The sequence below is a fragment of the Oryctolagus cuniculus genome, chromosome 1 (assembly GCF_051225735.1).
Source record: "Oryctolagus cuniculus isolate XC-2025 breed Fujian yellow rabbit chromosome 1, ASM5122573v1, whole genome shotgun sequence".
In the NCBI taxonomy this organism is placed as follows: Eukaryota; Metazoa; Chordata; class Mammalia; order Lagomorpha; family Leporidae; genus Oryctolagus; species Oryctolagus cuniculus.
In genome coordinates, this window is record NC_142867.1 from 169,914,796 (window position 1) to 169,931,131 (window position 16,336).

Sequence of the window (16,336 nt, forward strand, 5' to 3'; positions counted from 1 at the left end):
TATATTTATGACATCATTCTGGGCCACACAAAATCATCAACTTAAAAATTATCCTGCTATGTATTTATTGAATTTTGAGTCCTACCTACAGTTGCCTTGGCAGTGCCAGACCAAATTTTTTGCTGGCCTTGTTTGACAACCAAAAACTCTCTTAAGTGGATAGTGCGAAATCATATATATAATTTTTTTAAGGCACCAGGAGACTTTTAATGAATTCTTGGGCAGCCTGGACTTAGGGGTGTGGAAGGTGGGGCAGAAGATCAGGCTTGGGGGTTGGGCTGCTTGTCAGTTGCTGGGGGTGTGGGAGAGAGAAATGTTGCCAGGCCTTTGGAGGGCAGTAGAGGCTTCAGTATCGGGGGCATGGGAGCAGGAGGGTGCACCCCGGGATTTGACAGTGGTTGCCAGGGAGCTGGGGGTGGACCCCTTGTACCTGCAGGTGGACCCGGGAGACCTGGGGATGAACTGCAGGAGCTGGTGGACTCCTGGGATCTGGAGTTGAACTGTGCATGCTGGTGGGCACACCCCTGGGGCCTGAGGATCAACCCCAGCCCCTGAAGTAAGGTTGACCCCCGGGGCTGGTGGGTGGATTCTGGGTGCTGGAGGGTGGACCCCTGGGGAAGGAGGTGAACTACTGGTACAGGGGTGATGTGGGGTGTGGACCACTGGGGCCGGCAGAGGCAACTGGAGGGCCCCCCCAAAGGCACAGGCCTCTTCGAGGGCATGTAGGGCAGAGAATCTGGCAGCAGCAGTTGAGGGGGCAAACCATTCATCAGCAGGATAGGGCCGCTTCACCCTGGGAGGCCTGGCAGGGAGGCTTCTCCATCTTGACAGGGAACTGCAGGAAGAACTGCTTGGTCTTCCTTGTTCCAGTGAGTCCAAAACTTGCCCTTGGCCTTGTCGATCTCTCTGCTTGGCACCTTGAAGGCAGTGGTCTTGTAGGGCTCTGCCGCCATTAGCAGGTACTGCCAACACAGGTACCAGGGCTCAATCCTCTGCTCGTACTTGGACATGCAGCGGTGTTGGGGTGTGATGCCCTGATGCCCTAGACAATCTATGGGAAGTCGATCTGGAAGTGGAGTTTCTGCTGGTCCATCTCTGTGTCCCCCTGCTTGGTCAGTTTGTAGCCTGAGCCGCAGATCTTCACAAACTTCTTCACCTCCACCTTGACCTTCTCTGGTGCTAGCTGGGCGAGGCCTCCTTCTGCCAAGTTGATCTGATGCTTTTTCCCTTGGGTGTGTGTGAGATAGCTGCCCTGGTTATTGTGGAGCTTGCACTTGTAGCATCCCTGGTGCAGTCCTGGTTGCTCCCCAAGAAGCAGGCCACCCCCACTCTACCCCTGCACTCCCACTCTTGCCCCAAAGGCGATGCTGAAAATTGATGGGAGAAACCTTTGCCCAAGGCCTCCGCTGTTTGAGCCTCTGGAGCCATAGCCACCGAAAAATCATCTGTAACTGAGGTTATATGGACCACAAAAATTAACCATGGGGGACATAAACCCCCATGGGTTATGGGCATGAACCTGGGAGGGAAGGGGTTGCTGCTATAGTGCCTCTCAGTCTTCTCGCTTCCTGCCCAACACACACGCCTGTGCACCTCTCTTTAAAGCACAGTGCTGGGTATGGAGATTCACTCAGTTAAAACTTGACAAATGGGTGTTCTAGACAAATGACTGCAGTGAACTTTAAAGAGTCTGTGGCTTTATCCTCTTTGATTAACATTGACAAGATAGACTTCATGACTGCTGTTATGGTTGCGGTGGACCGTGCAAAGCTGTTGGCTGATTTTCTTGCTGCAATTCCTTTTGCTATTTCTCCTGAAATACAAAGAAAATAGGATGTTTGTGTATCTCTGTCTCTCTCACTCTGTCTCACTCTTTCCTTATGTAAACAGTATGTCTTTTTAGCACAGTTGTCTCACTTTGTCTTGGACTCAAGGTGACCACCCTTCATTGTTGGGAGCAGTGTATGAGTGTGGATTGGGGTTACAAAAATAATAATAGCTAACGTTTATGTAATGTCTTTGATATTCTACTGTGAGTTTTAATGCACAGTATACTACCTCATTTGGTCATCACACTAACCTTGTATAGTAAGTATTATATTATAATTATACCCATTTCAAAGATGATTAGATTGAGCTTCAGGGAGATTCAAAAATCTTCAGAAGTTACTGAACTTCCAGATCTTCAGAACTGGATCATGTGGCATTTTCATTTTAGTCATTTTTCTGATTTGAGATTATAGCTTGGATCAGTTTACCTGTGCTTCATTTTTGATGGCTCAGAAAACCCATTCAAACACAACTAGTGAAATCAGATTTAACTCCCAGGAAATCTCAAGCCAGGTTTCAGCTCAACAGTAGGCCACTATAGTTTCCTCTGTCTAACTGATCTGAGCTCGTGTCTCTGTTCATTGTGAAGTTACTAATATTGAGAATAGAGAGCTGTAGTACCTACCTGTGTATGAGATGGGTTCTCCCATTCCAGGTCTCTTCTTAAACAGGTCTACTACCCCTAGGCTTAAACTTGTGATTCAAATGGAACAGTATCCAGTGCAGCCTCTGTATTATATTTCTACAGACATTAAAGTGAATAAGACCTTAAATCTGCAGGGAAACTTCTTAGTACTGTTTCTCACTGTATTACATGTTGGTAATTAAAAACCCTTGAGAAATAAAAAATCATATAAACAAACAGATATGTAGAAAATTAAGTACTTGTGACATTTTAGGAGTGCATTTTTGTTGTGCATTTTTGTTGTAAGAGCAGTTACTTCTTCATGAAGCCCCAGGGATTTAAGTTTTTCTAAGTAGAGGATTTTTTACCTAGCTCTTGTAACTTTACAAAGAAAGCTTTCATTGATAGAAGGCAAATTCATATGAGTGACTTGTGTTGCATATGTTTGATCAAGGAAGAATAGTTTGTGTTACTTTATTTACTCCTATCCCTGTAGGAATTGTTATAATATCATTATCTTGAAGACATACAATAGTAATGTTTCACAAATTCTAAATTCATAGGAATTGGGCTGAAGCAACAAAGGTGAGATGAGGAAAGGTTCACTGGACATGAATAGCTGCGTACTTGGGCCTGTTGACTGATCAAGCCTTGTGGTTTGATTTCCTCACCTCTTCAGCATTGCTGACTCTATCAGCTTCTGCATGTGCTGTTGTATTTGGATTTACACTCTGTTAACATCAGTATGTAGATGGAAGCCTAGTCAGAATTTTCCCAGGATGATATGTTTGCCCATGACTCAGCTCATGCGGTGTTGGGGTCCCCTCCTTCAAGGTGTCTCAGGTCAGCCATGCCAGGTCTGATAGGAGAATTGCCATCCTGGAATCTTCCCTTGCCCTGCAACAGAGCTCCTTCTCCTTGAGCTCTTGCCTTGGAAGTTATTGCTCTCTGTTTTCTGTGAAAATCCCAATTGACAGAAATGATGCTTGACAATGTGGTACATTTTACATTCAGTATTCAAGTTGGATTCCTGTGTCAGACTGGATCACCAAAATACTACTAATGTTAGTCTCTAACTTAGCCATTCATGCAGTGACTTTCTTGACTTTCATCTTTTTTTAACTTGATAACATTTTTTTAAAAATATTTATTTATTATTTATTTGAAAGGCAGCATTACGGAGAGGGAAGGAGATACAGAGATAGAATGATCTTCCATCTGTTGGTTCACTTCCCAAACAGCAGCAATGACTGGAGTTGGACTAGGCTGAAGCCAGGAACCTTGGAACTCCATCTGAGCCTCCTATGTGGGTACAGGTACCCAAGGACTTGGGTCATCCTCCACAGGTTTCCCAGGCACGTTAACAGGGACCTGGATTGGAAATAGAGCTGCTGGGACTCAAACTGGTAGCCACATGGGATGCCAGCATTGCAGGCAACAGTTACCCCACTGTGCCACAGTGTGGCCCCACAAAATTTCATTTCAGTTCCTTTTATTGAAGACATATATAAGTACTATTATGTAAATAGCATTGTTGTCATATTTGTTAGGCTGTGGTTAAAAAGATTGACTGTTGTGTCTTTAAATATTCCAGGTGATAGGTGATAAAAGACAAATATGTCTGTTAGAGAATAAGGAAAAAAAAACTTGGAAATTTTTTACTAGAATCCAACAAGAATTTAATGGTTCTCTGAATTTTGAACAGTGATGCCATGGGAAATTTATGCAAGTCAATCCAAAATAGAAGTCAGGAGCATTGTAATAGAGACTTTAAAGATGTTATTTATGTTCATCACAACTTTGAAATTGAGAAATTGTTAGTAGACTTACCTTTAGATATTAGTGTTTAGTACAGTATTTTTTTTTAAGATTTATTTATTTATTTGAAAGTCAGATTTACACAGAGAGAAGGAGAGGCAGAGAGAGAGAGGGGGAGAGAGAGAGAGAGAGAGAGAGAGAGAGAGAGAGAGAGAGAGAGAGATAGGTCAGTCTTCCATCCACTGGTTTATTCCCCAAATGGCCTCAAAGGCTGGAGCTACGCTGATCTGAAGCCAGGAGCCAAGAGCTTCTTCTGGGTTTCCCATGTGGGTGCAGGGGTCCAAGGACTTGGGCCATCTTCTACTGCTTTCTCAGGCCATAGCAGAGAGTTGGATTGGAAGTGGAGCAGCTGGGACTCGATCTGGCATCCATGTGGGATGCCAGCACTGCAGGGGCGGCTTTACCTGCTACGCCACAGCGCCAGCCCCATAGTACAGTATTTAAAGAAGCATATAGTACAAGTTTGGTACAAGTTTGGGGTTTTTTCTATACTATTTCAGTGTTATTGCTCTCTTTTATAAATTTGTTTTTTGTGTTATAAACCTTGTTCTTAGTGGAATTCTGCAGGCTTCACAAGGTAGTCACATGGTTCCATGGAAACAGATATTTTACTCTCCAGTGGCTTTCGTGACATATGTGCATGTGAGCTTCCTGGATGCCTCAGGTCTGGTTCAGGGCTTTGTATGTGCTTCCTTCTCTTAGGAGCCCCTTCCTATCTTCATCTGAGCCTTCTTAATACCTTGCATTATGGTCAGCCATGTCTGTCTCCCCTACCAGTCTGTGAGCCACTTCAGAGAAGAGACTCTCACAAATTTACTTATAATGAGTACTTAGTAGTTGCTTTTTTAAAATGCTACTTTTTTTTTTTTTGTCCTCCCCAAATCCATCCTTGTATTCTTCCTCTTGGCATTGTTTGATAGCTGGTTCAAGGTTCTTTGGTTGAGAGTTCATGCTGTAGGGTGCTCATCAGGTGAGCAATTGGATCTTTTTATTTATTTATTTATTTATTTATTTAATGAGCATAAATTTCCAAAGTACAGCTTATGGATTACAGTAGCTTCCTCCCCCCACCCCCGTATCTTCCCTCCCACCCACAACGCTCCCCTCTCCCACTCCCTCTCCCCTTCCCCTTCACATCACGATTAATTTTCAATTATCTTTATATACAGAAGATCAATTTAGCGTATATTAAGTAAAGATTTCCACATTTGAGCAATTGGATCTTACTGTTGGTGCCATCTCTTGGAGGCGGTGTAGTATGATGGGAAGAATGGGTATGGTAATGAATCCTAAAAAAGACTTGATGAGGTCGGGTGCTGCCGGTCACTAGGCTAATCTTCCGCCTGCGGCACCAGCACCCCACATTCTAGTCCCAATTGGGGCGCTGGATCCTGTCCCAGTTGCTCCTCTTCCAGTCCAGCTCTCTGCTGTGGCCCGGGAGGGCAGTGGAGGATGGCCCAAGTGCTTGGGCCCTGCACCGCATGGGAGACCAGGAGGAAGCACCTGGCTCCTGGCTTCGGGTCGGCGCAGTGCACCAGCCATAACAGCCATTTGGGGGGGTGAACCAACAAAAGGAAGACCTTTCTCTCTCTCCCTCTCTCTCTCTCTCTCTCTCTCACTGTCTAACTCTGCCTGCTTTAAAAAAAAAAAAAAAAGACTTGATGAGATTTTTATTTTGTTTTCTTAATAAAATCCCAAACCTGGAAATAAAATCCAATGATTTGATTGAAAAAACATGTCTTAAGAAGCAATGGTGATTATTAAGAAAAATGCTAAGGTGCCTTTTTGTGTTAACATCACACTTGTCCTAAATATAATAGGTAAGGTCCATGAAATTGTGTATCAAAATTTGCGGAACATTCCACTTTGCAAATGGATCATTCACTCAAGTTCTTCTTATATTTACTGAACAGAAAGATAAATGTTGAATGTGGTCTTTTTTTATTTAGTAAAGTGGTGTCATCTTTCCTCAGAATCTCAGTTAAATAGTTGTGACTATACATGGACTGTTATTTTTTAAGGAATTTAGAAAAGCTCTTAAGAACTTCATCTTACATGTAGTGCTTTCGTTAATTATTAGAGAAATAGACAATGAATGGAGAATAGAAGGAAATACCGAAAGAAGCAAATCAAGTCATTTTCTGCTTTTTTTCCTAGGCATATTTAGCTGTGTGTGACAGTCCATTATAAACTGTGTAGCTTAAGCTATTCATTACCATTTAGCTAACAATTCTGTAGCTGTGTGCCTCAGCTCTTCCAGGCTGGGCTGCCTTATGTTCTTCCAGGCTGGGCTGCAGAAACAGCTTGCCTGGTCTTGGCTGGTTTTTCTTACACATTTTGGGCCCGATGTGGTCAGCAAGATCTCTCATCAATAGCAGGATAACTTGGGTTTGTTCATATGGCAGTCTAAGGTCCCTAGAGAGAAAGTGAAAATGTACAAGGCCTCCTGAACTAAAAGCTTCGAATTAACTTACCATTACTTCTCTACTGTATACTTGTGGCAAAAGCAAGCTAAGCCACAGTCTAGGCTGGATTCAAAGAGCAGGAAATAGACTCTAGTTCTTGATGGGAGGAATTGCAATGTGATGTTGTAAAGGATGTAAAGGATTTGTGGACATTTTTATAATTTATCAAGAGTGTCTGTATGTGGGCCAGGTGCTGTGACATAGTGGAGAAAGCTGCCACCTGCAGTGCTGGCTTCCCATATGCGCCCAGGTTCAAGTCCCAGCTGCTCCACTTCTGATCCAGGTCCTTGCTAATGTGCCTGTAAAAGCAGCAAAAGATAGCCTCAAGTACTTGGGGCCCTGTACTCACGTGGGAGACCTGAAAGAAGCTCCTGGCTCCTGGCTTCAGATTGGCCCAACACTGGCCATTGCAGCCTTTTGGAGAGTAAACCAGTAATTCATTCACTCTCTCTCTCTCTCTCTAACTCTGCCTTTCAAATAAATGAATACATCTTTAAAATAAAGGGTGTTTATAAGTAGTTACACATACATGTGTGTACATATATAAAAACTAAGATTTTATACAATTATACATCCTGTATTTGTGTCATCAGATATGTCCCAAATCCAAGTTGTTATTCTATCCCTGTGAGTATGTTGGGGAAATTGATTCATTTGAAAAGGAGGGAGAGAGAGAAAGAGAGTGAGAGCGAGAGCAAGAGAGAGAGAGAGATGCCTGTCCTGTTTCACTTTCCAAATGTCTACAACAGCAGGGACAGGGGCTGTTTAAAGACAGGAGACAGGAACCCCATCCAGCTCTCCAACATGGGTGTCAGGGACCCAGGTACTTGGAATACTTCCCAGGGTGTACATTATCAGGAACTGATTGGAATCAGAGGTGAGACTCAAACCAGAATGTTTGGTATGTTGGTGTCCCGAGTGGTAATTTAACCCATAGGGACACAATGCCAGCTCCAAAATTGAATAAAATTTTATGTGGGAAGTCATACACTAGGTGCTTAGAATGGAGAAATTACTCAATAAGCTGTTAAAAATAAAGGCAAGGAAAATGTAGCTGTTTTAGGTACCGGCTTGAATTCCATCAGTCAGCCTTCCTGATTGACTTTATTCCTCCATTTTCCTTCCCTGTTTACCCTCCTGGTTGATGATTCTGGGCACCTAATGTGGTAGAAGCCTCCCTCTCACCAGCTCTTCGAGCTTCAAAAAATCTCTTAACTGCATTGTTACAGTTACAGAATCTGTGTATTCAAAATAGCAACTACTTCGCAAGTGCATTGGGAGAAATTAGCCAACTCATTTATACGGACACCTGAAAACTCTAGATGTGTCTCTGTTTCCCAGCATCTACAGTTTCTTACTCAATGTTTTCTTCCTGTCTACCTGGCTCTAACATTTCTTTAAATAAAATGTTTTTTTTTTTCTTTAAAGCTCTGTTTGTTCATTTCTGCTTAGTTCATGTTAAAGAAAATTCAACTTTCACAACCTTAGCCTGCACACTAATCTTCAAAATACCATAGCCATTTCTTTACTCTGATGGAGTTCCTTGCATAACGTCTGTCTTCTCTGATCAGAAATGACATTCTTAACATCAATAGATTCTTAGGCTTTTCTGCCAGGAAATATTTTTGAGGATGTATATAATCAGTTATGGGATATGCTTGTCAATAAATTTTTCCTGCAGAAATAAATCAGAAATCCTATCAAAATAGCATTATGAAAGAATCCATTTTCCTTAGTACTCCCCATGAAATGGCCATGCTTGAAGCGTATGAGAATTTTTATTTAGATGAAGGGTGTGTATTTAATTTGTGTGCTAGCAGTCTTTCTAAACAGACAATCTGCATAAATTTTTTGTTCTAAACAGGAAGAAGATGGTGGTGATCTAGAGGCAGCTTTCTCCTCCTAAAATGTTTCCCTCTTTCATTTCCCCTTGATTGGCCTGATCTGCTTTCCAGACCCTGTGAATCTAACCTTCTTTATTCCTTTCCCCTACCTTTATTTATACACACTCACCTAGAAAGGGAATATCTTTCTAAATCTCTTGGATTCTGTCTCTTTTTTTAATTTAATTCAATTTTTTTTTTTTTTATTTGACAGGTAGAGTTATAGACAGTGAGAGAGAGAGACGGAGAGAAAGGTCTTCCTGCCGTTGGTTCACTCCCCAAATGGCTGCTACGGCCAGCGCTGCACCGAACCGAAGCCAGGAGCCAGGTCCCTCTTCCTGGTCTCCCATGCAGGTGCAGGAGCCCAAGCACTTGGGCCATCCTCCTCTGCCCTCCTGGACCACAGCAGAGAGCTGGCCTGGAAGAGGAGCAGCCAGGACTAGAACCCGGCGCCTATATGGGATGCTGGCGCCACAGGCGGAGGATTAACCAAGTGAGCCATGGCGCCAGCCCCTCTGTCTCTTTTTTTAAGATTTATATTTTATTTATTTGAAAGGCAGAGTTACAGAGAGAGAGAGAGAGAATCTTGCATCCACTGATTCACTCCTCAAATGACTGCAACAGCCTGAGCTGAGCCAGGCTGAAGCCAGGAGGCTGGAGCTTCTTCCAGATCTCCCACATGGGTGCAGGGGCCCAAGTACTTGGACCATCTTCTGCTGCTTTCCCAGGTGTGTTAGCAGAGAGCTGGTTTGGAAGTGGAGCTGCTGGGATTCAATTCAACACCTATAATGTTATAGGCAGAGGCTTAACCTGCTACACCAAAATGCTGGCCCCCTCTTGGCTTCTCTTTACCCTTTTCTTGAATGAATGGAATCAGTCCATGTCTATTTTGAAAATGTGCTGTATCCAACTACAATTCATCCATTCAGTGTCCTTCCATCCATTCATGATTTACATGGCAGCAACAGTGTTAGAAACACTGTGCTGGCTGCTGCAGATAAAAAGACAAGTGCTGGCTTTGACTTGTGGATTTTATTATGTTATAACTAGGACAGAAATTGAAAGGTTCATGTTATCTGGTCTTCTAGAGAGTTGTAAACAAAGGCTTTGGGAGCCTTATGTGTCTGGGGAAGGATGCCTTCCTTCCTAAGGCCTAGCAGTGTGTCCAACTTTGACATGAATTAGAGGCTGCTGGAGTGGACAAGGTGAAGAGTGGGGCCCATTTCTCCAAAGTGATGACTTGGGCCTGGCTTGATCCTTGTCAGTGTGAAGTCAGAATGCTGCCTCTCATACATGCCAATAACTGAGGTGCAGTAGGAAGAGTGGTTTATTAACTTGGGGCTAAAGTCTCAGGTATGTTCTCTCTTTCTTAAAATGAAGCCAGTTAACATTTGCCATAAACTGCTGAAAGTCTAGGTATTTTATGTACTGTACTTCATCCTATTTTACAGCTAACATTGAAGTATTATCCCTTTCACTGATGAACAAACCAAGGCTGACAAAGGTTAAATACTGTCTCCAAGACACGTATAGTCAGTAAGAATCAGAGCTTAGAATTCAAATCTAAACCACACAGTCGCATTTAAGGGTAACTATGATTTCATCAGAATGCGCATGGCCGCTGTGCCACACATCCCAGCGTGGTGGCATAGTAGGTAAAGCCGCCCCTACAGTGGTGGCATCCCATATGGGCACTGGTTTGAGTCTTGGCTGTTCTACTTCCTTTTTTTTTTTTTTTTTTTTTTTTTTGACAGGCAGAGTGGACAGTGCCGTTGGTTCACCCTCCAATGGCCGCCGCGGCCGGCGCACCGCGCTGATCCGATGCAAAGAGCCAGGTACTTATCCTGGTCTCCCATGGGGTGCAGGGCCCAAGCACTTGGGCCATTCTCCACTGCACTCCCTGGCCACAGCAGAAGGCTGGCCTGGAAGAGGGGCAACCAGGACAGAATCCGGCACCCTGACAGGGACTAGAACCCGGTGTGCCGGCGCCGCAAGGCGGAGGATTAGCCTAGTGAGCCGCGGCGCCGGCCTGTTCTACTTCCAATCTAGCTCTCTGCCATGGCCTGGGAAGGCAGTGGAAGATGGTTCAAGTCTTTGGGCCCCTGCACCTGCCTGGGAGACCCAGAAGAAATTCCTGGCTTCAGAACAGCACAGCTCCAGCCATTGCGGCCAATTAGGGAATGAACCAGCAGATGGAAGACCTCTCTCTCTGCCTCTCTTTCTCTCTCAGTGTAATTCATCTTTTAGAAAAGATATACCTGAAAGAACTACCATCATAGTGAAATAAAGTATAGCTAATTCTGTTTGTAAGTTTGGCAAAGGTGGACAACAGCTTTAAAAAATTCTGCCAACATGAACCCTATCTGTCCTTAATCCATGTCACTTGGGCCACTGTGTGTGACTTCACAGGTTGTCATTTCATCCTCATGGAGTTATGGTAACCTGTTTAACCTTAAGGAGCTAACCTGGGCACAATTTTGGACTTAGATAACTCTGCATTCTAGGTGTAGAATGACTAGGTCATTCTCCTTGAAAGTTTAGATATATTTCAAGATTATAGTCAGTGAGGTGAAGTAGGAAACTGAGTAATAATTTTTGCCTACACAGTATACTCTGTCATCTAGCTATTAAAGATTTTTTCTTCAGAGGCTGGTGTTCTGGCATAGCAGGTAAAGCCACCACCTGCAACACCAGCATCCCATATTGGTGCTTGTTCATGTCTGGCTGCTCTACTTCCAATCTAGCTCCCTGCTAATGGCCTGGGAAAAGCCAAAGTACTTAGGCCCCTGAACCCATCTGGGAGACCGAGATGAATCTCCTGGCTCCTGGCTTCAGCCTGGCCCAGCCCTGGTGGTTGTCCCAAATTGGGGAGTGAACCAGTAGATCAAAGATCCCCCTCCCCTCTATTTCTCACTTTCTCTCTGTAACTCTTTCAAATATATAAATAAATCTTTAAAAGTATAAATATAAATATTTTACTTCCTCCATAGTGCATTTTAAAGCACTATAGACTTCTTAGTCTTGTACTATATCAAAATTGTCATATACCTAACTTTAACCTAACAATTACTGAGGAATATGTCCTTAAGAAGGAAAATATCCTTTTGTTTTGCTAAGCAGGTTAGAACCAAATGGCAGAGCTTACTCTACAAGTAGGAGACCCTTAGGAAGATGTTTGTTGGGAAGGGTTTGCCCTCTTGTCCAAATCATGAACATTCTTTCCTCAGATCTTTGTGCCAGGCCATCATCTCCTAACCAGCAATGAGCTTCATCAGCCTGTTCTCCATCTATAGCCATACAGAACTGCATCTGTCTGCTTTAAAAAGAACTACACTGCTGGAATGGCTAATTTTGGGGCTGAGCCAAGATGGCCCTAGAACATTCTGTTAGGCCAGATAATAAAGAACTGCTTTTTAAAAAAATTAAAAAAAAAAAAAAAAGATTTCATCAGAACCAGCATTTAAGATCTCCTCTTGGCCGAATCTGGGACAATTTGAGAAATAAAGTATCATAGAGTGAATTATAAAGAACTGGGGAGGGGCCGGCACCGCAGCTCACTAGACTAATCCTCCTTCTTGTGGCACCGGCACACCAGGTTCTAGTCCCTGTCAGGGCGCCGGATTCTGTCCTGGTTGCCCCTCTTCCAGGCCAGCCCTCTGCTGTGGCCCGGGAGTGCAGTGGAGGATGGCCCAAGTGCTTGGGCCCTGCACCCCATGGGAGACCAGGAGAAACACCTGGCTCTTTGCATCAGATCAGCGCGGTACGCCAGCCGCAGCGTGGCAGCCATTGGAGGGTGAACCAATGGCAAAGGAAGACCTTTCTCTCTGTCTCTCTCTCTCACTGTCCACTCTGCCTGTCCAAAAAAAAAAAAAAAGAATTGGGGAGGGTAAATTATCAACCCATACTGATAGTAGGTGGACGGATGCATGCATATGGAAAGATATGGGAGTCTCCTACTTAACAAATGCCATTTGCCAATTAGTAAATGTGGAGGGAGTTTTGGACCAGGAAAAATCAGTGTATAACACCATTGTGGTAAGAACCAAAGAGGACTCATCAGTGGATGCTAAATCTAAACAGATGTATGACGAACAGGATATTTGCATCTTGATAAAATGTCTCCCATGGATTGCTTAGTGTCAGAGAAAGTATTGAAGTGGAGAAATTGGACCACTTTTATTAGGATCAAGGTCAATATCACCATTGAGAAAGATAGAAAAATCATGTGTCTCCAGAGACAGCATCTTGAAGACATAAACCTTATCTATGTGATTTTTGTGGATTCTGGCCAAGAATATATAACCTGAATCTAATTGTAAGGAAATACCGAGTACTCTCTGCAAAGACAGGAAGGGAAGGAATTATCCTTCCAAAGTATCACTACTGTTTAAAAAAAAAAAAAAAGGTTTGTGGAAGTGGTCCAAATTAAAGGAAACTAAAAAGATGTGACAACTAAACACAATCCTTGTCTCTAGACTGGATCCTGTACTTGGGAGCTTGGGAGCAGGGAAGCAGCATGCCATAAAGATCATTATTGGATCAAGTGTGGGGAGCAATCCGGACTAGACTGAGTTACTGGAATTAAGACTTGTTCTATGCATCTGCTCTCCCACAATATGGCGCTGGGAGAGAAGTAAACAGCTTCCGCACAGCTGCCTCCAGTTCAACCAATAAACTGTAGGACTTGCTCCTGATTGGAGAGCAGCGTACTCGGCGTGTGGGCAGCCGAGTTAGGATTGGCGGAGGAGGACTATAAAGGAGGAGAGAGACGGCATGCACCGGAAACATCTAAGGGGAACATCTAGCTGAAGGAACACCTGTGCAGCCCCCGAGAAAGCCTGCCGGCGGTGTGCCGCTCCCCTGCGGAAGTGGGGAATGTGGCCAGGGGGAACTGCCCTTCCACGGAGGTGGAAGGGATAGTAGCCAACCCAGGAAGAACCAGCAGCAAACCCGGGGAGGGCCGAGCAGACGAAAGAACAGCGCAGGGTCCTGTGTCGTTCCTCCACGAAGAGGGGGAGCGACATAATGGTGCCGTGACTCGGATATGAAGCCTAGGCAGGGCTTAGTGTCGTTCCTCCATGAAGAGGGGGAGCGACATAATGGTGCCGTGACTCGGATATGAAGCCTAGGCAGGGCTTAGTGTCGTTCCTCCACGAAGAGGGGGAGCGACAATCAAGTGACCAACTAGTGGTGGAAGATTAAAGTGTCACACCAATATTCAGTTTCCTAAAGTTTGTATCTTTACTGGAGCTGTGATTGTGTAAGAGAATATCCCTATTAGAAAATAAACATTGAAATTTTTAATGGGGAAAAATCTCATCATGTATGTAGCTTATGAATTGTTCAAGAGAAACAGAATAATATGCACATGTGCATATATGTTCTTCTGTCTCATATACACATATACCTGTACAATGAAAAATATGTGAACATTAAAGCAAATGGTAAGATGTTCATAATAGCATTAGGCAGCAATAGATGAACCTGGGCAAAGGGTACTTTGAGTATTGTTGGTATTTATTGTATTTTTACAACATACATTAAGTTTGAAATTGTTCTCCAACCCTAAGTTTAAAGATATTTGGACTAAAATAGTGATTGTTTCCTAAATAAACATTTCTTTCATTTTGCTTTCCTTTTCCTTTCCTCTTTTTTCTTTCTTCCTCTTTCCTGTCTCTTATTTTAGAAAGCTAAGGCGTCTGAGAAGGCCATCACTGTGGGTCAGACGGTTATCACAAAGCATCGGAACACCCGGTATTACAGCTGCAGAGTGATTGCGGTGACGTCACAGACCTTCTATGAGGTCATGTTTGATGATGGTTCCTTCAGCAGAGACACGTTTCCTGAGGATATTGTGGTAAGTGGTTTCCTTTAGGTGGCTGCTGACCCACTATAGTTTTCATTAAACCATCCTCACTGAATTCCCTGGAAGAGTTTCCTTGGCTTATTTTAATAGCTCACTTCAATTGATATTCATAGTTTTCACCATTCTGAATGGTATCCAGGTAAATGCAGACTGCTTTCCCCAAATTCTTTTATGAATAATGAATGTTACTTGGCCACAAAGTATAAGATGCTATCTTAGTCTGTCTGTGTAGTGACAACAGAATACCTGAGCCTGGGCAATTTATAAAGAAGAGAAATTATTTCTCACTGTTCTGAAGGTTGGGTAAGAAATTCAAGATTAAGGTGCTGCTGGCATTTGATACTGAAATAAAATCCTATAACTGAGATTGAGGTTAGTTGACATGGGGTTGATCCTGTTACTGCTTCTTTCAGGGGTGTGTGTCAGTTTGGGGAGCCTTTAAGAGATTGCTTATAAATATTTGTTGGATCCTGGCCTGTGGAGTTGAAGAAACATTGGTTTAGTCAGCTTTGTTCTTCTTACCTCTCTAGTCTGTTTAGAAGGACAACAAGTAAGTAAACAACAGTGAGCTCATTTGGAAGGTTTTTATTGTCATATACCAAATGAATTGAAACAAATTGGAAATCCTATAACGTCCTCAGGTACAGAAACAGTGCATTGTGTTTCTTAGCAGGACCTAGCTAGACCTTCACTTCACTGCATTGCCATTGCCATTCACAAACAGCAGTCCTTGGATGACATGCTCACTTTGTTAGAATCAGTTGCCCCTTCAAGCCCTAAGTCCACGTAGGTTACCTCCTATGGGCCACACGTTACCCTGATGACAAAGATGTAATCCCTGCTCAGTCAGGGGGCGTGGCAGGCTGCTAAATGGATGCTTTGAGTACAGGAGAGGCCATGTGGTTCTACACATGAACTGCAAACAGCCTACTTCCTTGGTGAGTCTGGAAGAAGGAATAAGGGATTCCAGCGTTAGTAAAGGCTCCACAACCAGAACTTGACCCATGAATGCATCTTCACAACCCTACACAGTAGGCACCATTATTTTCCACATTGTGCTGCCAAAGAAACTGAGGCACAAAGAAGTAAATCACTGTCAGAAACAATATCAGTCACAAGTAATCTGACCCCAGGAGTTCCATTCCTAAACTTTGCGAAGAAAGGATGTACAAGGGCATGAAAAGGCACAAGAAGAGTAGGCTGAAAGCCTTGACTTTCACCAGTGTTGAGGAAGCCGAGGTCAGATAAAAGATGAAAGTCCTGCTTAGGTGTCTAAAGAGATTACCATTCACATGATTTTGGATGCTTTCTTTATCTGAGTCAACTGATGCCTCTGTGTGTGTGCTTCACCCTGCCCTCGCAGCAAGCAGCTGAGACCACATGGTAACAAACAATGCCCAGCTAAATCCAGAGTCCTTATCAAAAGCACAAGATTAATCAAGCCATGAAGAGGTTTTTTTCTTTTCCATTCTTGTTGATCTAAATGCATGGTGCTTCTGAACAGTTTTAAAAATGTTAGTGCCTGTGTTCTCACAATACCCACACATACTAAAATCATCTATATTCTGGTTCACAGAGAGGAAATGAAAGGTGTAAAAGGAGGAAAGACTTAGGGAATTTCAAAAAAGTTTCAAGATCACAGACATTCTTTTTCGATGTGTAAGTTAAAAACATCCCAGCAAAGCTTCAGACCAGCTGGGTGCAAGTAGGCTGTGAGGTGAAACGGAATCTTGGATTCATTAAATATTCTCACCACTTGTTAACTGTTGTGGCTTCTTTCCTCCTTGCCATCTCGGTGCTGAATGAGGCTTCCTTGGCTTACTTTTTTGGTGACTCTGAAGGGAAAGTG

At 43.5% G+C, this 16,336-nt stretch overlaps 1 protein-coding gene and 1 pseudogene across 10 annotated transcripts in view; one reads left to right on the forward strand and one right to left on the reverse strand.

Annotated features, from left to right (window-relative positions):
* KDM4C (lysine demethylase 4C) overlaps positions 1-16,336 on the forward strand; it is a 351,443-nt gene that overhangs the window by 297,834 nt on the left and 37,273 nt on the right. For all 10 annotated transcript variants that reach the window (XR_016210339.1, XR_016210337.1, XR_016210344.1 and 7 more), the window contains one exon: positions 14,308-14,478. Coding sequence is in view for 6 of the 10 variants with exons in the window: in XM_051858176.3 (XP_051714136.2) it covers positions 14,308-14,478 (171 nt within the window). In the remaining 4 variants the exon portion in view is untranslated. The remainder of the gene's footprint in view (positions 1-14,307; positions 14,479-16,336) is intronic.
* On the reverse strand, positions 261-7,959 carry LOC138847668 (uncharacterized; annotated as a pseudogene).